This window comes from Alligator sinensis, unplaced genomic scaffold (assembly GCF_000455745.1).
Source record: "Alligator sinensis unplaced genomic scaffold, ASM45574v1 scaffold428_1, whole genome shotgun sequence".
Classification (NCBI taxonomy): Eukaryota; Metazoa; Chordata; order Crocodylia; family Alligatoridae; genus Alligator; species Alligator sinensis.
This window is the reverse complement of record NW_005841919.1, coordinates 1,807,545-1,828,389: the sequence shown is the minus strand read 5'-3', so window position 1 is coordinate 1,828,389 and position 20,845 is coordinate 1,807,545. Positions and strand designations below refer to the sequence as shown.

Sequence of the window (20,845 nt, the reverse complement as noted above, 5' to 3'; positions counted from 1 at the left end):
AAAGAGTGCTACCAGACTAGTAGACACAGAACATATTGGAAACCTAAAATAAAACTATGCATGCAGTGGCATGAGCAGATTTAACCAAAAGTAACATTAGATTTACACATGCAGATTCAATATGTTCACATATCTCACAGTTTTGGCTGCTTTATGCTCTCCTCAGCAGGATCATTGCTTTCAGCTTTCTGGAGGTCTGCTCTGGACTTGTGCTGACAATTGTTGCTATTTGACAGCTGTTTTTTGGGCAGTGGCATGACCAGCCTGTGGGTTTGCCAGGACCCTGTGATGTCTCTTGGGGCTGCTTGGTGCTCTCAGCCTGTTTCACTTGTAATGGCTTTCTCAAGTATTTTGAGAAAGTTAATTGAGCCAGTAATCTGCAATGTCTCTGACGTGTAGTGATCCTCTGTGCCATAAAGGATGTGGTCATGTATCATTTCATCATGAAATTTGCCGAAAAAGTCACACTACTGTGCCGGAGTACATAGTCAGATTTTTGGCCTACCACACTGAAATAATCTCACATCTACATTTGACAAGTGTGTCACCTGTTCACTATCCTACCTGAAACTATACTTCCATTTGCCCATCATTAAACTCATGGTCTACATGCACTTCCCACTTCATTGCTTACAGTCACCATGGCCAGAAGACCCCTGTGTCCTACACAGATACAGACTATACAGCAGGTGTCAAGTGAGAACACACAACCTGACCAGCTTGTCCTAGGAATGACCCACAGTAACCTTACAAACTCAGAGCCTTGTTACACGGTAATTTTGGGCAGCTCCTGATGCTCTTAACCCCTGGACCTGAAACTAGTTTTAAGAACTCATTAGGCAGCTCAAAGTTATGTCACTCCAGGGCAGAATTCTCTGATCTGTGCTACACAGCTCGTGTTACACTAAAGGGTAACCACTCAAGGCTACACAGTGTAAACACCCTGCCTGTCCTGCCTCCCCCTGCCCAATACCCCAAATCTCAGATCACTGTTGTCCCACAGAATGAGAGCATGGGGTTCTTACCTTTCAGTCCTCTAGGCCCTTGCTGGCCTGAACATGTAACTGCTCCAAAAGGCTTTCTCTCAGGACAAATGCAATGTCTATTCAAAGCCTCAAAGTTTGTACACACCTTCTTTCTTTGATCACATGCACCCCAGCCAGGTGAGGGATGGCGGGGTCTTGTATTGCAACTGCAGCTCTGCCCAGCTGCTGCACTTAAATCTTTCATTATGCAATGCAGCCACGCAAATGGGTGGATGAACTAGGTTACTTGAACATCATTCCCCATGCATATTGCCAGCTTTAAGGAGGAAGTGAGTGTGAAAGGGGCATGTCCTGGTTGTCAAAATGTGATTTTTGCTGAACAGAATATTCAGAAGAGCACAAGGTACTAAAGGCCAGGCTGGGATCAGCATTAATAATATTTCTTGCTGTGGAATCAAGATAGAAAAATGCTGCATTTTATATACAGTCCATGATTACTTTACAGTATTCACTGACTCCATTGAAAATGCCTCACTTTGCTCTTCAGACAATAGCAGTCCTACATTAAAAGACCTTTATTTGCAAAGCAAGCATGTTTAAGTTTGGAAATGTTAAGAGTTCTAGCTCCCCTGGTGCATCTCTCCAAGCACTGAGAGAGGCAGGTGCCCTGTGGAAGAAACAGTGCATTATAATGGATCTTAAAAATTGGGTCATAGTGCATAAGAAAACTCAAAGTTTGTTGTATATAGCTATAACAACCCCTGCATCATACATCATCATAGTTGGGTGCAAACCACAAACTTTCCACACTAACTGCTTTTCCTTGAGACATTGGACTAATTACTGTAACTGGCACCGAAAGATACCGTTAGCTCTGAGGGAAGAATGAGTCTGTGCTACCATGTCCACAGAGTAATCAAGGGGAGCCCAGCTCTCTCTTTCCCCAAGAAGCGAGGGGGTTTTACCCCGCATTTTTTATCTCCAAAGGGTCTCTAGGACTCCGTATGTGGCCAGGATGTGTGCCCAGGTAGGGATCTGGTCCAGCTTTATCTGCCACACACTGCAGGTGCTCCAGTAGAATACTTGCTTTTGTGATGGTGTGGTCTTTACTCTTTAGAAGGTTTAGCCATTTTTAATACAAATTAGAGAAGATTAGTAGTAATATTTATTTTATTCAGCTAAACTTGAATAAAATGCCATAGGACAAATAAAATGACTGTAGGTCTGATCTAGTCAGTTAACTAGAATGTGAAATTTGCATTAGGGTTATAGAGAACAGGTAGGTACTATTTATCTGTAAATAAAGAAACTCGAAGAGGAATCCATAATTAATTAAATGACTGAAAATAGGATAAAAGATTATAGTGGAATGGGGAATATCTCTAAGATTGAGCCTGTATTCAGAAAAGGTTGCAGATATATTTTATAATGGAACATGCAAAAAGCAACTTAAATAAATGGATCATTGTTACTTTCCCCCTAATAAGGACATTTCTAAAAGCAGTCTTTGCATTAAAGAATATTACACAGCATTAAATAACTGTTACATCGTAATATGTGTTCAGCATACCTATAGCATGTTAAAGATTTGTGTGCCCTTGATGGCATAGTCCTGAATAGAGGGTGTGGTACATGGAGTCACAATCTCCCAGAAGAAGCACTGGAAAGATTATGACTCAAACAGGGCAGATTTCTTCTGGGCCTGCTCTTTGCAGTTAGTATGGATAGCTGTATTGCTGTTGGCTTTGAGCTTAAAGGGTTTTACCTGTAATCTGGATCATCAATCATCATATAATCTTCTTCACACTAAATCAACATGTCTACCTACACGTGCTATTAGCATGGAGCAATACATTCCAGTGCATATTGCACACTGTTTGACTGTGCTGGGGACTGTAGCATGTTGAGCCAGGTCCAAACAGCTCTGGCTGGCAGGAAGTCCGGGTGTTCAGCCTGCCAGCCGGGGGCTCCTCTGACCCAGCTCAGCATGCTGTCGAAGGGCTGGCAGGGGCACGAGGGTACTTCACTGTGGGGCTAGCTGACAGGCTGCACTGATGCACCCTCATACCCTAGCCAGCCCCATCAATGTCTACACATGTGAGGCTGTGGAGTAAAAAACTCCACAGTAGGATAGTACTTGTATATACATATACTAACCCACTACAGAGTTAATTAGTTTACTCCGTTCTAATAGCACTGCATGTGTAGACACTGAGATGTATACTGTGGAGCTAATTAGGCAACCTGGCAGTAAACATCTCACATAGAAGCGCCCAGTGTGGCTGAACTGCTCAGGTTTGTTTTATTCATGGCATGTTGCCTAGATGTGAAGCTTATTGAGTGTTCAGCGTATGAACTATTGGAGACTTCACTGAATAGCTGAAGTACTGAAATGCCTGCAGTTTGCCTTGAAAGCTAGCTCTTCAAGAGGGCCTAGGATTTATTTCAGTGATATATGTTTATACACTATTCATCACTATAGTGCCTGAGCATCTGAATGGCAGATACGGTGAGATTTCACAGAGTGCAGCAGAGCACAAGATTGTCAGAATCCTTTTGTTTTCCATCAGATAGATGTAGCATCTGATTCCACAGAGATACCCAGTTCTATGTATTTGTGAGTTGTATAGAGATGGAAGAGAAATGTAAAAAGGAAATGCTGAAAAATATCTGCTTTTTGGCTACAGGCAATCAAGCAGGTCACAGATGGCTGTTTTAACAAAACTTTGCACAACATGGCCAAAATATCCTACAGTAATATTTATGCTCACTGAAAGCTTTGAGTATATTGTCATTGCCCTGGAGCCTTATATGGATCTTGGGAGTCTGCCACTTGGGGCGACATTATATTACTATTCAGTAGTGTAGATTCTATTACTGTTTGATTGTCGAAGCCAGTGGTTCTCAACCAGGGTGCTGCAGCACACCTGGGTGCCTTAAGTTCCTCCAAAGGATGCAGCAGGGTGCCACACAACATGAGCACTGTTAAATTAAACTAATTAATTTGCAGACATGATTCACAAGATAAGCCTAGAGCTTTCAAATAGGAATCTACAGTGTTAAAAACATTCTGACTTGTTGTATTCTTTCTGAGTTCTTTGTAACAGAAGACTTTCTCTATTATTTTTCCATAGTAAAAAATGGATGAAAACTAAGCTAGTATTTTCCAAGGGTGATTTGAGTCTAACTAGGGGTGCTTTGAGTCTAGTGAGGGGTGCCTTGAGTGAAAAGGTTGAGAAACAGTGGTCTAAGCCATTAGACATGATGGCAACTTAGGGTGATATCCTACTGTATTTACTCAAATATAAGATGAGGCTTTTTTTTCCTCAAACAGCATGGGGAAAAAGCCCCTCATCTTATATTTGCATACAAAGTGGAGGGAGGGAGCAGGCAGCTGCTGCAGCTCTAACTGGTCCTGAGCCTGGATCAGGGCCAGAGTCAGATCCACAGCAGCTTCCTTCTTCCCCCCCCCGCCACTTTCCCTTCTGCAGCTTCTGCTCCTTCCCATCCACCTCCCTCCCCCTTACTGTGAAGAACAATTTAGATCCTGATCCAGCTGGGGTCTCTCCTGGGCTGGGAGCACATGGAAAGTCCTTCCCCTGCGGAGCCAATGGGCAGTCCTGGCACCGCATGGCCAATCAGTAGTGTCCACACAGCTGCATGGCCAGGCAGCTTCCACATGTTGTGCTCCAGGTTGGAGCAGCCCCAGCAGCTTCTGACAGTAAGAGTTGGGGGAAGGGAAGAGGCAGAAACTGCAGGGAGTAGAGGGGGAAGAGGCAGAGGTTTGGGAAGCTGGGATGGGGGGGTGCAGGTGGCACAGGGGCAAGAAGTTGCAGGGAGAAGTGGATGGGGCAGAGGGCAAGGGAGCCACCTGATCCTTCCCCCCCAGCTGCTGCTTTCCCTGCTGTAACACTGTTGGGGGAAGGGGGAATTCAAAACAGCTCTCCAATAGTTAGATTCTATACTTGGAAAATTATAACAAATTTATACATTTTTCCATATATAGGTTCTAATAATTGGGGGGTCATCTTATATTCAACTATATATGGTATTGCCCAAAGTACATATGTAACTTACATGGCTATATCAGGACTTTAAATTCTATTCCTGCACATTTCTCCTGTTTTGGGTGGAGGGCTTACATGCAGGGCCAGACATAGTTAAATACAGCCACTTTGATCAGCTGCACATTTCCAGCTGTTTCTAGCCAAAAAGTGCCTCTACATAGTTAGGATTCAAAACTCATGGCAGAGGTGATATCTTTTATTAGACCAACCAGATATTTGCACAAAAAAAGTCTTTATTTGCAATCTTTTGGGCACAGGCACCCTTCATCAGGCATAGGAGATTGTAAAAGTTCTCCTAGGTAGAAATGAAAATTCATATTTCACAGGAGAACTGCAGGTGTGGTAAAGTCTACATGAAATCTCCATAGCTAGAGACTTCCTGTTAATTGTTTCTAGTCCTGTAGAACCCTGTGCAACTAGAAATGTCATGCTCAGAGCATGACCACAAGGACTTTGACTCCCTGCACCTGGGACCAATAGGAGGAGGGGGAGGGGGTCATGTCTACCTATAGGCAGGGGGAAAGTTCTGCAGCCACCTGCAGGGATGGGCAGGTGGACATAGCTGAGTCAGGTCTCAGAGAGCGAGGTGGCTATGAGAAGTTCAGGGAGATTAGCCACAGTTAGGTCTGGGCTTTTGGGCTAGCTTTAGGGGCCATGGAAGGGGTGAGACATGGACTAGATTAGGGACATGAGCAACACCCAGGAGGGTGTAAGAGGGAATCAGGGCAAGGTTTTGAACAAAACAGGGAGTCAGTCAGGTAGTGAGAATGAGGTGCACCTCATCAGACAGGAACAGGAGAGTGGGAGGGACACCTGAGACAACTATAGGTGGAAAGGCAGCAGGCTGTGGAGTTGAGTGGAAGTCTAGATGAAGCAGTAGCAAGGGGAGGAGGAGAGGGGGACCTCTAAGGTAGGGAGGGGGTCCCTACATGCACCCCAAGGCCATATTTTCCAAGGCGTATTCCATAACACTCCCCTGGGTACAACATGTGCTGGGCCCTGGGTTGTGGACCCATGAAGGAAGTCAAGTCAAGAGGCCACAGCCAGGTTTCTGCTGTGCTTTCTTTTCCTCTGAGCTCTCCTGCCTTGAGGCATCAACCCTGCCAACACCACTGGCTTCTGACTTGGTGACAGTGAATGCCACTAGATGTAGGTAAAGCACAATATATTTAATGGTGGTTTTCTAGTTGAAGCTCCTTCTCACAGCCTCTACTTGAGGAGGCAACTATTTGCCCATCTCGGGACCTTCCGTATCTTTTGGAAGGGCTCCACCAACCATTTGCTCTGTTGCCATAGTTCTGTCTGTAGGCGGTCACACTAGATGGGGTAGGTGGCTGCACTGTATTTTCATAGTCTGGTTTGTGTCCTGTACAGATCACATCTGAATTAGGTACTTGTCATATCTCTAATGCAAATGCAATGATACAAGGGCATGTTCCTTCTTAAATGTTTCCATAAAGTGGCTAATACTATGCAGTCTTGAATGATTTATTAATTAGGCATTATTACTGATACAATATTAGCTCTTGTCATAGACCTCCCTCCTGGCACAACAGATGGCTGGCTTCTACCCTGGGGGGTCTTTAAGAGGAGGCTAGATGAACACCTTGCTGGGGTCATTTGACCCCAGTACTCTTTCCTGCCATGGCAGGGGGGCGGACTTGAAGATCTGCTCAGGTCCCTTCCGACCCTACCAACTATGAAACTAAGATATGAATAGTTAATATGTGAATAACTACACAGCTTTGACTTCTCATGCTTAACAAAGCATGAGAAATGAGGTATTCAGTATACAAATCTTACTTACAATAGACATTTTTTTCATTTCTTAGGACTCTGTGAAATGCTCCTTTGAATATAACTTTGTTGTTTGAAAGATTTGTATGCAAGTTTCCTAACTAACTGGGGAAATTGAGAACAAAAATGTTTCTGATCAAATGAGCTTTTCTCAGGACCATTAGCTTTTTGTCAAATAAATTAGTGGTTGACAATCTCAAGACAACCCACTTGTGCTACAGTTAAGGAATTACTGCAGTAATAGTTTATTCTGTTCTACTGTGGAGCTATTATACTACTGTACTAAAATTCACAGGGCATTTTTATGAAAAAAAAATCATTATAGCTGGGACACTAGAATCCTTAATACAATTTTAGAGCACTTAACAAAGTTGGCTCTTAAGTAATATAACTCTGATGCAAAATTCATGTTTTAGTTTAGATCAGACCTACATTCCAACTCCTTTGAAATGGATATAGATTACATTTAAGTTCATTATGCCCCAAATCCTGAACCAAACATCCACTCCAAACACAGCTGACATGTAAGTGTTGACAGTGGGAAGGCACAACTCTGTGCCACCACCACCACCCTGCTGCTGCTGGTCACTGGTGCTGGCTCCAGCTGGGCTTCAGCTCCGTGCCCCACCGTCAGCACAGAAATTGTGCTGTTGCAGCCCCTGCTGCTGCTGGGCCCTGGCTTTGGCCAGGCTGCAGCCCTGCACCCCACCATCATTACAGAAATCTGGGGGGCATGTGCCCCCCCCCCCCCGGTACCTCCCTCTCCACATCACCTATAAGTCCAAGTAGCGAGGTTTTGGGAAATTTCATATGAGCACAATCACCATGCACTCCATCACTGCTATCCCAAGCAAATGTTATGAACCATTTAAAACATAGAAACAAACAAATGCTTTTAATTTGTAGTACTTCAGAGGAAGTCACCATAAACTTCATCTATCTAATCTTTTTCTTCCTGAATGGAAACTAAACTGCCACAACCTTAAATTTGGTTCTTTCAAGTTAAACATTACAGCAGTTTAGCTTCACTATAAGAGCAGAAGAGTAAACAGATAAAACAGTTACATCTGAAATGCTCTCCTGTACGGTAAGTCCCCTAATCTTTTAAAATGGTTAGTGTTACATCTTTTCATGACCTACACACTCAGCTAGCCTCTTTGGCACATCCTAGTCAACTGAGGGAACATCTAGAGCAGGGGTGGACAAAATGTGGCCTGCAGGCTGGATCTGGCCTGCCAAGGGATTTTGTTCAGTCTGTGACAGATCTTTTGGTCTTGCCTGGCCCAGGCATGGGGGAAACCCTGGGCCATGGCATGTGTTGCTGGTTCTGTTGCCCCTGGGTGCACAGCAGCCTGGGGCACCATGGTAGCTGGGTTTGCTTCCTGGCAGCCCCAGCAGTGGCAGCTTCCCTTGGGGGTGGGACCCGCATGGGCAGGGCATGTGGCTGGGTGGATGGGATGGGACCATAGGTGGGTAGGGAGTAGTGTCTGGGATTGGGACAGGTGGGCAGCGCTGGATCTTGGGGAGGTAACATGCGCAGGGCCAGGACCCAAAGCAGAGCCGCAATTCAGTGCCTGCAGGTCGCTGCAACAGGCATCGGTTCCATGGGCAGGACGCATGGGGAGTGGGTTGCAGATCAGCCCCACGCCCCAGCTTTGAAATGTCGCTGTCCTAAGATCCTGGCCCCGCCCACCTGTCCCACTCCCAGGCACAGTTCCCTGCCTGCCCATGGCCCCATCCCATCCACCGGGACACATCCTGCCCGCATGGGTCTCAGCCAGTCTCCATGGAGACCCCAGCTTTGCTGGGCAGTGACAGTGCGGGGCCGGGGCCCAGGGCAGAGCTGTGATGTCCTCCTTTCATGACCCTGCCTGTAGAACCGGCACCCCTTGCAGGGTCATGCGGGGAATGGGTTCCAGGTCTCTGCCCTGGACCCCAGCCCCATTCTGTCATGGCCCCACAATCCTAGCTCCACCACTTGTCCCGCTCCTAGATGCCACTCTCTGTCCCTCATGGCTCCATCTCAGCTGTCCAATCCAGCTTGGAGCAGAGCCACTCAGGAAGTTTTGATGAGCTGTTTGCGGTGGGGAGGGGGCAAGGTGCTGACCTGGCCTGTGACAGCTCACCAAAACTCCCTAAGTGGCCCTCCAGCCCAAATAATTGCCCACCCATGGTCTGCAGCTTATCTATGTCAGTAGTGGTGACATGTAGAGGGTGCACGGGGGTGTACGTGCACCCCCTGAGAGCACTGGTGCACCCCCTGACTGGCTGTGCTCCCTGATTAGGTGATGGGCAGGGGCATCAGGTGGGAGCGCTGGTGCCCCCTCTGCGAGCGCCAACTGGGGAGTGGGAGCACTGGGTGTAGTGCTGCGGCCAGTTCTGGGAGCACTGCCACCGCTTCCTGGTCAGTGAGTTTTGCCACGGGGGAGCTCCCCCGGTCAGCAAGATTGGCCGTGGGGGAACCCCCACCCCGGTCACCGACTGGTTGCTTAGGGGGGAAGGGATACGTGCCCCCCCTGACTAAGGTGGCATCAGTTGCCCATTCATGTCAGGGTTGATCCTCCAGCCAGGGTACTGGAGAGCTGATTTACATTGTTGTGCCAGAACAACAAGCAGAATTGGCCTGTGGGACCCTCATACATTGTCCCCTACACTCCATGTTGCAGAACTGCAATTGTTTTGTTGTGTTACTGGCACATTTTCGCCACAAGGAGGAGGGTAGAATTTGAATCTATTGAACTGCTGCACTGAAATTTTCCCTCACAAATTAGCTAATTTAGCCTTTAAAAAAATAGTACCTTTTAAGCATTTGATCTTTTCCGTTCAAGACCAGATATTTCAACTAGGCAGTGAAAAAAAATCTAATTAGATTTTTCACTTTTTCCCCTACAGTACCAAATTCCATTATCCATTCACTGCAGTGCTGCTTGAAAATTCCTTGGGGGGAATAATTCAAAGGCCTTATCTTTCGTTCTGCACCTCTTGAAAGTTGCATAACTTCCCATCTGATGCTTCACTGCTGATAACTCTGACATAGTCTTATTATGTAGTAATGTTCTACATTTATTGGATTACCTGGTAGAAAATCTTACTTTGTTCGTAATGAACCACCTGGTTGTGACTTGCCTACTACTTTAAAATGTCTAGTACGCATTGTGTTCAGCATTTGTACAGCAGCTTTTGATTTAGAAGTTTTAAAAAGTATGAAGCACTGTTCTATACTATGCATGAATCAGCCACAGTACACAATAGCATTGGGCACCTTCCTAGAGCTGAGTTCCACTCATCCACAGATCAACTGCCAATATGACCCTCAGACCAAAGGAGGAGAGGCACTGAAGACATGCAGCTGGGGGAAGCTTCCACACTACCAGTGAGCCCAGCATAAGCAAGAGGTCACTGATTTATGTGTGCGCTAAGGTGTTACATGCTCCTCTTGGTAGAAGATGAAAGGGTGGATTAGGTGCCAAACAGAAATTAAGCCCTTATTTATCTACAGGTCAGTGAGGGCTAAATTCAGAGGGCAAAGAAGTCAATGTAATGACTCCACTGACTTCATTAGGCTTTGGCTCAGATTTGCAGAAATTATCAAGGCTCCTTTATGTTTTATTTTTCATTTAAAAGCTCTTCACTCTTCCCAGCCTTTGAGTCCAGTTGCCTACTGTCACAGTCGAACAAAATGATTGAGCCTCATCTTAAATGTAATTTTTTTGGCAGATTATGAGGCTATTCCAGAATGTCACTCCTTTTTTGAATGTTACATGGCTTAATCACATTGATGTCCCATATCCTATGACTAATTAGTATACATAGGTCCTTCTGTGCAGTCATTTTCAAGTGCAGTTCCAAGCCTTATACAGAATAACTGTTTTTCAGGAAAGAGCATAAGGCAGCTAAAGTACAATTTTATTTCCATAATAAGCCTACAATAAGAGGAATATCCAGCTTCAAAGGGACAGATTAGGACTAGGTAAAGATAGGAATTTTCTACCAATTTGAAGTGCACTGGAGAGAGAGTTCCTGAATGATGACATCCTATAGAAAGAGTGGTGTGTACCTGAACAGAAAGAATTGACCCACAGGAGAGACCTAAAATGTAGTTGAATGGATTTGTCCAGTGGAGAATTAATGTACAGGTTCAAAAATGAGTTTTATTAATCTCTCATTGTAAAAATTAAGATTTTAAACAGGAGTGTCAGTGACACATCAGGTCCAAAGGACTGTCCAACTGGTGGTCCACTAGGCTTTAATTTGCAGCCCCTGGGCTCCCATCTGTCTATCACCCTCCTCAGGGTTCACTGCCTCCCCAGCTTCTGCTTCTTGCCTCTCCCCATGAGTGATGGTACGGGAAGCTGACCGTGAGTCTGGGACTTCTTGCACACATGGTATAATGGTGTGCACAGCATTGCACAGCATTGCACAGCATTGGTGTGTGGTAGAGCAGTGCAGAGGGGGGGAGCCCCAAGACAGGTGCATGGTGCAGTGGTGGTGTGCTAGTGAGAGAGTTTGCAGCAGTTGGGGGAGGGAGGGCATCTGCATAGTGTGCAGTCTGGAGAAATGTGGCTTGCACTGATGTGGCGTGTGGATGTTTCTGCCCCTGCTGGGTGTGACTTATAGGGCATTTGGCCTGCCGTTGCTTAGAATTTGGACAGCCCTGGCTTAAATCATGGTGCCTGGTTGTCCTAGGCCCAGCTGAGGGTGACCCAGTTTCAGGCTGTATGTCAGGCTTGTCCAACATATGGCCCACGGGCCACCATGCAGCCTGCCAAGCCATTTTCTGAGGTCTGCAGTGCTGTGACGGGAAACGAAAGTAAACACTGTTTACTTTCGTTCCCACCCCTTGTCCCTCCCTCAGCCCCTCAGAAGCTTCCTAATGGCTACTGAAGGGCTGGGGAAGGGACAAGGTTCCCACACGCACCGCAGCAGCTTGATGTTGCCGACGTGGTATGGCTTCTCCCCTCCCCCCTCATTTCACTGTGTCCCTTCCTCACCCCACCCCTCCCTTCCTCATTTGCATGCCAGCCCCTCCCCTCTCCAACATTGCAGGGTTTCTGTTCCTAGTCCTGCCCCTCCCTTCCTCATTTGCATGCCAGCCCCGCTGGCTGCGTGGGCTGGAGGAAGTTGTGGTGCAGCGGGCGGGCGGATGCAGGGGGTGTGGATGCCGGCTCGGAGGGATGCTGCAGTCAGGCCTGTGGGAGATGCTGCTGCTACTGCTGTGGCTGTCGGAGCGGGAAGCCGGCGCCGCTCCTGCCTCCCCACATCCCCCCGCGCCCACAGACATCATGCTGGGGGTGGCGAGTTGTGGGCCCCAGGTGGGGAGGGACCCCTGCCACTTGGCCTCGGGTTGCCCCGGGGGAGAGGGAGCAGGGGGTTGTCCCTGCACATCCCGTACCCCCCTGTAGAGTCCCCACATGTCCCCCTGGCTGCTGAGCCCAGGCGCGCAGGTGTGGGAGCATCCTTGAGGCCACCCAAGTGGCAGTTGGGACACTGCGGGGGCAGGCGGCACCCCTTGACCCCTGCGCCCCCAGGCCACGGCCAGACTGGACAGGCCGCACGAGCGCCCACTCCTGCCAGCTCACTGGGTGATAAATAGTTCATGATCTGGCCCCACATTCAAAAAGGTTGGACACCCCTGCTGTAGGTGGAAGTATTTAAGTTTTAGTCTGAGTCATCCCCCAGGGCTACAGGAAGAGAACCTCTCCTACACTGGCCTTTATAAGCCTGGAGCAAACAGCAGCAAGCTGTCTGGGTAAAGACTGCCAAGACGTGCTCAAATTACATTTAGCTTTGGTTTTGGCTTAGGTCTCAATCTTGGCTCCTGACTCAGGCCCCTGATGCTGATTCTTCAACTCTGGCTTTATCTCCCGATTTTAGCTCCTGGCTCTGATTCTCTAACCCCAACTCTTTTATTTCAGCTTCTGACTTCAGTTGTCCACTTTGATTCCAGCCCCTGACTACAGTTTGCCACCACCCAGGTGGCCTACCATGACCACCCATATCTCAGTCCCATATACTGGTAGAGACTTAAATGTTACTCCTTGCAGAGGCAGGCATTTAAAATATAACCTCATATCAAGAGAGCTCCATGATGGAGGAAAAAGGATCTTCCAACAAAAACAGAATTGATCAGATATCCAGCAAATTTAAGGTATATTCTATGGCTAGAAAAGATTTCTGTTCAGTTTTTGCTAATTTCTACTTTGATAAGAAGGGAGAGACAATTCACATTACATTTATTGGATTTATCTCTTAGGTAAGAGAAGGGGTTGTCTTGCCCCTCTCCCCTACCCACTAGTCCTGATTGAGCTTGCTGCTGGCCAAAGTAACCATTCTCCTACTTTCTGCTAATATACATCCCCAGTTCCCTCTGATATTTCAAAAGAGTTTGACAATCTAAAATGCAAATTCCCATCACCTCAATTGCTTTGAATTTCCTGTCTGTTTAACACCAATTTTCCCAGCCTTCCTCTGCCCCCACTCTTCCTTACATTTCTAACTGGGGGGAGGGGTGTGTGTATATTGGATTTCAAATAAAATTCACATTCATAAAGTTTGTTAGTTTTGCCTGGTACCAGATTTATCCAGTTTTCAAGAAAGCAAAAAAAAGGACCAAAAAAAGCCATTCAGGGAGTCAAAATATGAGAAAAATCCAAAATCATTATCAGAGCCATCCCTAGGGTAAGGCAAATCGGGGTGACCACCCTGGGCCCCATGCTTTGGGGGGCCCCACAAAGCTGGGCAGAGTGGCCGCAGCCCCTCCCGTGGGGCCTGCCTGGAGCTGGTGGCTCAGCCCCATGCCATGGAAGAAGCCCAGAGACCCCACCTCCCTTTGCAGGGGTGCCATGGTCCCACGTAGTGTTAAGGGGCCCCCGCACAGGCTGATTTGCCCCGGGCCCTGCACCCCACTAGGATTGGTCTAAGGACTTGGCACTGGCAGACAAGGTCAATTGTGTCAATCTGGTATCTATTCAATAGACCAACTGAATAGTTAGAGAAATGTATTTTATCAAGCTTTCAGGTTGAAAAACCCTTCGTCAGGCTGAGGAAGCACCCGCAGTTGGGCTGTGTGTGTGCTGTTTCTGGATGGAAGGAATAGTAAAGAAGCCAGAGGCTGGCATGCAATTCAGGCAAGAAAGCCAGTCAGTGAAAATGGAAATGGAGGCATCAGGGGATGAGGGACAGGCTAGGGTGGGGAGGGAAAGGGGGATGTAGCAGCACAGGTAAAGGTGGAGAGGTACCTGGGGAGTCAGATGTCTGGCAGTTTGTAGTGTGTCAGAATTCCAATGTCTATATGGAGTCCATGAGTTTCTGTACCTAGGAGGCTGATGAAGTGCAGTTCATAGGCCTGGCTGTGAAATTGGTTATTAAAATGTAATAATGTTTTTAGTATTTCCTCTCTGAGGAGAAGATTGGTGTTTGAAAAGTTTTGTTTCTAAAGATGCTGATGGAACAGATTCCTTACTCAGATTCTTGAAATGCTCAGTTCTGATTATCCTTGTTCACATGTGTTGAGTCTAGGTTGACCACCTAGGAGACATTTTCTTCTGGGGCATATTGGCAAAGTTCTTTATATCTATCTGTATGCTTCCTGGAGTGTACATTCCTTGATTTCAAAGCTGAGTTTTTGTTATTGAAGGATATTTTCTATGTCTACAAGAAAACCATGGGGGACAGCATTTTTTAAATTGAGAAAAAGTGAGGGCAATAAAAACAAAACACCTTGTAGTATGTAACTTGTAGGGCGAACAAGAGTTTGAGCAAATCCTGTGAGATACCATACTCCTTATCATATCCTCTGACTGTAGGTGGTCCAGTTCATGCGTAGATCTAGGATTTTGAAATGGGGGTGCACATAGTGTGGTACATCAACACACACCACACCACACCACACCACACCACATATTTTTCCACAGTTGAAAAGAAACTAGAAGACTTACTAATATGATAAGGTCTTAGAACTATGCTGTTCAGGTTAAGATCAAAGCAAAACTAGTGCAACTTTATTGAAATGTGCAAAAATTTGCTAGCTTATATATTAAACTCAACAAACTAGGCTAAAATAGTCAAAATATTTTGTTTCTTTAGTTCTGTAGTCATTATAGTTAAATGCACATTGTTTACTTAGATTCTTAATACAAAATCTAGTCTTCTTGAGTGTCTTGACGGTACATACAACCCTTCACTGTTACTCATGTCCTCACCTGAGTTAAAATTACCACACCTGAGTTAAGGTTTTTAGCTTGAATTTAAAACAGTCTGCAGGGCTGTGAAATTGAAGAGAGATATTATCAGGAATGGCTAACAGACAGCATAATTGCAGAAATGATAGTTTGATTAATGGAACATCAAGACCATTAAAAGGAGAGAGGGTTGTTAATATCTGTGGAGTGAACAGAGATTAGCAGGAAATGAGTAGATTATAATGACCCATGAAGTCAGTTGACACCCTCAGCAGTGCCTCAGTAGAAGTGCCACTGCCCTTCCCGGGCAGTTGGTTTTAAAGTCTAGATGTAACAGGACCAAAGGCGGGTACAGTTGCACCGCTACATCCCCCTGGATCTGCCCTGGTCTGATTCCACAAAGTGCTTCATCATGTCTCTCACTTTAAGCATGTGACTAGGTCCATAAATCAGTGAGAGTATTCATGGGCTAGGGATGTGTTTAGGCTCCTAACTGAATCAAGGTCTGATACATTAGCACACTGCTGGTAATGTTATGCTCTGCAACACTATTTTGTTAAATTTTCATTGTCTTGCATTATAAAGTAATATATCTATATTTTTGTCTCGCTGCAGAACGGGGATCAAAAGGTCACCTAGATCTCACAGAGCTAATAGGAGTTCCACTTCCACCATCTGTCTACTTTATCACTGGCTATGGTGGATTTCCAGCTTACAGTTTTGGACCCGACGCTAACATTGGTCGCCTGACAAGGGCTTTAATACCACAGCCTTTCTATAGAGATTTTGCTATTGTAGTGACAGTAAAACCAAACAGCAACCATGGAGGTGTACTATTTGCAATAACAGATGCCTTCCAGAAAACTATATACTTGGGAATGAGACTATCCCCAGTTGATGATGGCACCCAAAGAATAATCATGTACTACACAGAGCCTGGTTCACACATTTCCCGAGAGGCTGCTTCGTTTAAAGTTCCAGTGATGACTAACAAATGGAATCGGTTTACGGTGACTGTTCAGGGAAATGACATGGCTCTGTTCATGGACTGTGAAGAATATCAGAGAGTTCAGTTTCAGAGGTCAGCTCAGGCCTTGGAATTTGACTCCAGCTCTGGTATATTTGTTGGAAATGCAGGAGCAACGGGATTGGAAAAATTCACAGTAAGTACACGATGGTGTTTTCACACACCTAAATGTTTTAAATATACGCTTCCTTTCAGAGGAGTTCTGGTTGCAAGGGCTAAAATAAAGTTAAGTCTCAAGTTGTGCATTTTCTGTTTTCTATGCCTGTGTGTATGTTATACGGCCAGAAGGGACTGTTCTGATCATCCAGTGTGATGTCCTGCATAGTATGTGATTTACTGCTTCAGGGAAATCCTTTCTGTTCTTATCACTTTAAAAAAAGACCTGCCATTGATTTTAAAAAAGAAAATTCCAGGGATGGAGAATCCATCATAACCCCTGATAACTTGTTCCAGAGATTAAATAGCCTCACTGATTTAAAAAGAAAAATCCCCTGTCCATCTTGTTTTTAGTCTGAATTTGTCTAGCTTCAACCTCCAACCATTGCATTTTATCCCTGTGTCTGTTAGCTTTAAGAACCCTCTATTATCAAACTTCTGTTAAATCAAAGAGATTGAGCTTCTAGGCTTTTTCACTGCGAAGTGTGTTCTCCAGTCCTTTCATTGTTTTTTATCGCTCTTCTCCTTCTAATTTATCCACATCCCTCTTGAAGCATTGCCACAATACCAGGCACATTATTCCAATGTTTGCACAGTGCCAAATACAGAGATAATATAATCTCTCCACTTCCACTCAGTATTTGCCTGTTTATACACCTAAGGATCACATTAACTTTTTGGCCACACAGATGTATGGGGAGTTCAGATTCAAGTGATTACCCATCATAATCCTTTTCAGCAAGTTATTTCCAGAATAGAGCAGTAGATTTGTCCCTAGCAAGGGAGGTGTGAAGGTAAATTTACTAAGGTTTGTGAGGTTTGTGGAATGCTCACTGTATACTCAGATACTACAGTGTACAGACACTGCAAAACCTTGAAAAAGCTCTTGAGGAAGTAATTAATTCCTTATTCAATGCAGAGATTGGATGGTGTACAATAAATCAGGCACAGGGATACAAATTGAGTGATTAAAATAAAAAACAAGGCTGAGCAGCCTCATTCTCTTGAACACCACTACTGTTCATGGAATGAGCCAAAGATCCTACAGAAAACACTTCGTGTGGAGATGTCATGGAGTGATGAAACAGAAGGCACATGCACAAGTCAGAAATAAAGATGAATGGAAAACATTGATTATTGCATTTCTTGAGTGCTGAGTGTTTACAACCTAAATAATTTAACCATGTTTTTATATGTGGCTTTCTAGTAATACTAACATCATGATATAAAAGTTTGGACAAATCTTTTCCCACATTTTGTACAAGACACACTGTCGGTAAACTAAAATTGTGGTGGGTGGGAGATGTCATTATGTTGTTTGGCTGTTGAGGTGTATGAATGCTGCTGGATGCAGTTCATGATGGCTTTGCAAATAGAATGTTCAGAGTGGATCCCTTGAAGCAAAACAAGATAGCAGATTATTCTTCCAGCTCTGAATTTCATGAGCTCTAATTTTTAAGGGAACTTCTTACAGGGCATTGGGTCCATATCATATGGATACAAAAAGAGTTGCTGAGAGTAGGTAGTTGGGATTGGCATGTTACAAATGTTTTAAGCAACTGTTTTTCGAAATGCAGATTTTTTTTGAAAACATGGACCAAAGTTCAGCAGTAATTCAAACTTTGGTTCTAAGGTGATTTAGGGCTCAATGCATATATCCTGCACACTTTCATAGGCTGTTTTTAAATAGGGATGATTTCAGAGCATCAATTTGGTTAACTTTTTCCAAGAATGGCTTAATATAGGAACATTATTTTAAACTATAACTGTCTGAGTGTGCTTATTGCATATTAAGTCATAGTAACTGACTGATCATGAGAGCTATATGACCATAAATGCAGTTAAAAATAATTGCCAAGTATAAGCTATGCCCAAACTTCATGTATTACCAAAAGCTTGTAATGTACTTCAAAGAAATGGAATAGATCAGAACATTGGTACAAGTCTTCCAAACTTCATAAAATTGATTGAAAACCATTCCTCCTGTGACAAGCTTGTAACTGTCTGTCACCTAGTAGGTTTCTCAATGAAAATAGCAGAGCTGCCAAAGCCTGAGAAGTTCATTGAGTGCCAAATCAAATGAAAATATCAGGTTCTGTTTTCTGTCTTGTTTTACATATCCTTAACTTACTTTAAGTTTTTGTATTATGGTTTGGAAGACTAATGTTCTTTTTTCAATAAACTGAGTAAGAGTGACATTGTATTCTTTCCTGGTCATCTAATTGGCTATTTTTTGGATGCCTGTAGAACAGTGACATCAAAAATTCGGCCTGCAGGCTAGATATGTCCTGCAGAGCCCCACCATCCAGCCCCAGTGCTTCTCCTGTGTCAGGTAGGGGAGAGAGAGCTGGAGTGTGCAGTTCAGCAAGAAGACTACTGGCCTGGAAGGCAGGGGGCCCTGGGTTCTAGCATGGGCCCATTTGGGCAATATGGGAAAAAGTTCTTCCCCTTGTACTTTGCTCCATCTAAGTTGGATTTGTTCACAATGGGTAATCAGTTGAATCTGAGCTCCCCATACATCCGTGTGGTCAAAAAGGTAATATGATCCTTGTGTGTATAAACAGGGAAATACTGAATGGAAGTGGAGAGATTATATTACGTTTGTATTTGGCACTGTGCAAACATTGGAATAATGTGTCCAATATTGTGGCAATGCTTCAAGAGGGGTGTGGATAAATTGGAAAGAGAAAAGCCATGAAAACAATGAAAGGACTGGAAAACACACTTTGCAGTGAAAGAGCCTAGAGCTAGGGACAGACATTAAAAAAGGCCAAGCCTGAATTGATTCACTCTTTGCAGGTTAGCCTAAGCTGTGCAGTTTAAAGTGATTAAAAGGTGGATAGACATGCTCTATTAAACCAGGAAATGCAGGCCCATGCCAGAAGCCAGGGGGTACTAGAGCGTGCCTGCCAGCAACTGCCAAAAATGAGGGAAGAGAGACTCTCACCCCACCCTGCTGGAGCAGAGGGGGCATAGCCAGGCACCCGCCAAGGCTAGCACACAGGGGATGGGGAAAAAGTCCTTTCTCTGAAGCAAGGTATTGAATAAAGCAATTTGCAAAGCATACAACAGGGAACTACCAAAAATGTTCACCTAAGCTAAGATACAGCCCAGTAAAACACAGCATACACAGCTTACACTAACTGAAAATGTAAACCAGAAAGATAAGAGTTAGTTTTACTAATCCTGAGGGTACAGTGTATCCTTACAGCCAGGCATTCTCAAAGGCTTTGTTTACATGTTCTGCTTTTTAATATAAATGTAGCTTTCTGCATTCTTTGGTGCAGCTTGTCTTAACTAAATCTCCAGCATGTGTGATCACTGATGATTTTCAGATCTTTGCCAACACTTTCCACCTCTCAGTCTGTCCCGGCAAGTCTTAGCTGTGGGCTCGGGGCTGCAGCAGGGCTTGGAACTGCGCATAGATCTGCTTGCTTCTCTCCCCTGCTTCGGGACCACTGTGCAAGCCACATGGACTGCAGCCAAGGCCCTGGCATTCCGGGGGAGAGGGGGGACAGAGGGAGTGATTAACTCTGTCCCTGCCTGTTTGCAGGCAAGCCATGGAGGTAGGGCTGGCAAACAGCAGCTGCAGTCCCCAGGGTTTGCCAGTGGAGAGAGAGAGGGGGAGAGGGGAAGCAGGGAAGAGGTGTCTGGCCACACCCTGCCCCTGCTCTGACTAGAGAGCAGAGGGGAAGAGCCAGCTCTGCTGTGGAACAGAGAGCCCCACCCAGCCCAAGAGCATGCTGGGATGCGGAGGGGGTGTGGTTTATCTTAAACCACCAAGAGGTCTGGGACAGACATTGCATAAACTGGTTTGAGCCAAATCAGTTGAGTCTGATACTACATTCAGTCAGGTTTATCTCAAACCAGTTTCAGCCATTCTCAAACTGGTTTATGTGCACCGAACATCTGTTCTGTTACATGTTTAAACCAGTTTCTGATCACTTAAGCTGGTTTATGCGTAATATCTCTCCCTAGCCTAGGAGCTCAATCTCTTGGCTACATTAGTGGCTCAGCTACAAAAGGAGTGATGAAGAAAGGACTGGATAATGGCTGACCTGTGATGGTTAGAGTGCTGTGTTGGGAAGTAAGAGCCGCCCTGTTTTAAAACCTTGGGGTGAGGCTGAGCATAGAACCTGGGACTTCTGGCTTCCCAGGTGAGTGCTGTAGTGACAAAAGGGGATGGAGGCAGAGTATGTTTCTGTTCCTGAGCCCAAGTCTAGTAGATGTGTGTTTTGCCACCTCCATTTTCAGCTGTCTCAGTTTGCTATGCATCTAGAAGGGAAGCAGATACATATTATAGCTGCTACTGCATATAGTTGCCCATTGTTGTCCATGTATACAGAGATATGTGTCCAAAAACAGAATTTCCTATGGTGTGTAAGGGCCAAAAATCCCCTGTGAACAGCCAAATATTGGCTACCGAAGGCACAGACAGAAGAGCAGCTTACCACTGTAACTCATGGCATTTGTAGGAAGGCCCAAGAGCTATTATAATGATCCCCTGGGCCCAACAGACCTTCACTGTTGTGTCCTGGCAGTTGAGGAATCCAGCTGCTGTTTAGGGCGGCTGCAAACCTGCAGCCACTCTCCCTTAGCAACACCCCTTCCCCCTCCCAGCCCCGGTGCTGT

General features: G+C 45.3%; 1 protein-coding gene across 4 annotated transcripts in view; it reads left to right on the top strand.

The window, feature by feature from the left end:
* COL15A1 (collagen type XV alpha 1 chain) overlaps positions 1 to 20,845 on the top strand; it is a 337,165-nt gene that overhangs the window by 143,581 nt on the left and 172,739 nt on the right. For all 4 annotated transcript variants that reach the window (XM_006018966.2, XM_025198310.1, XM_025198313.1 and 1 more), the window contains one exon: positions 15,646 to 16,193. In XM_006018966.2, coding sequence (XP_006019028.1) covers positions 15,646 to 16,193 — 548 coding nt within the window. The remainder of the gene's footprint in view (positions 1 to 15,645; positions 16,194 to 20,845) is intronic.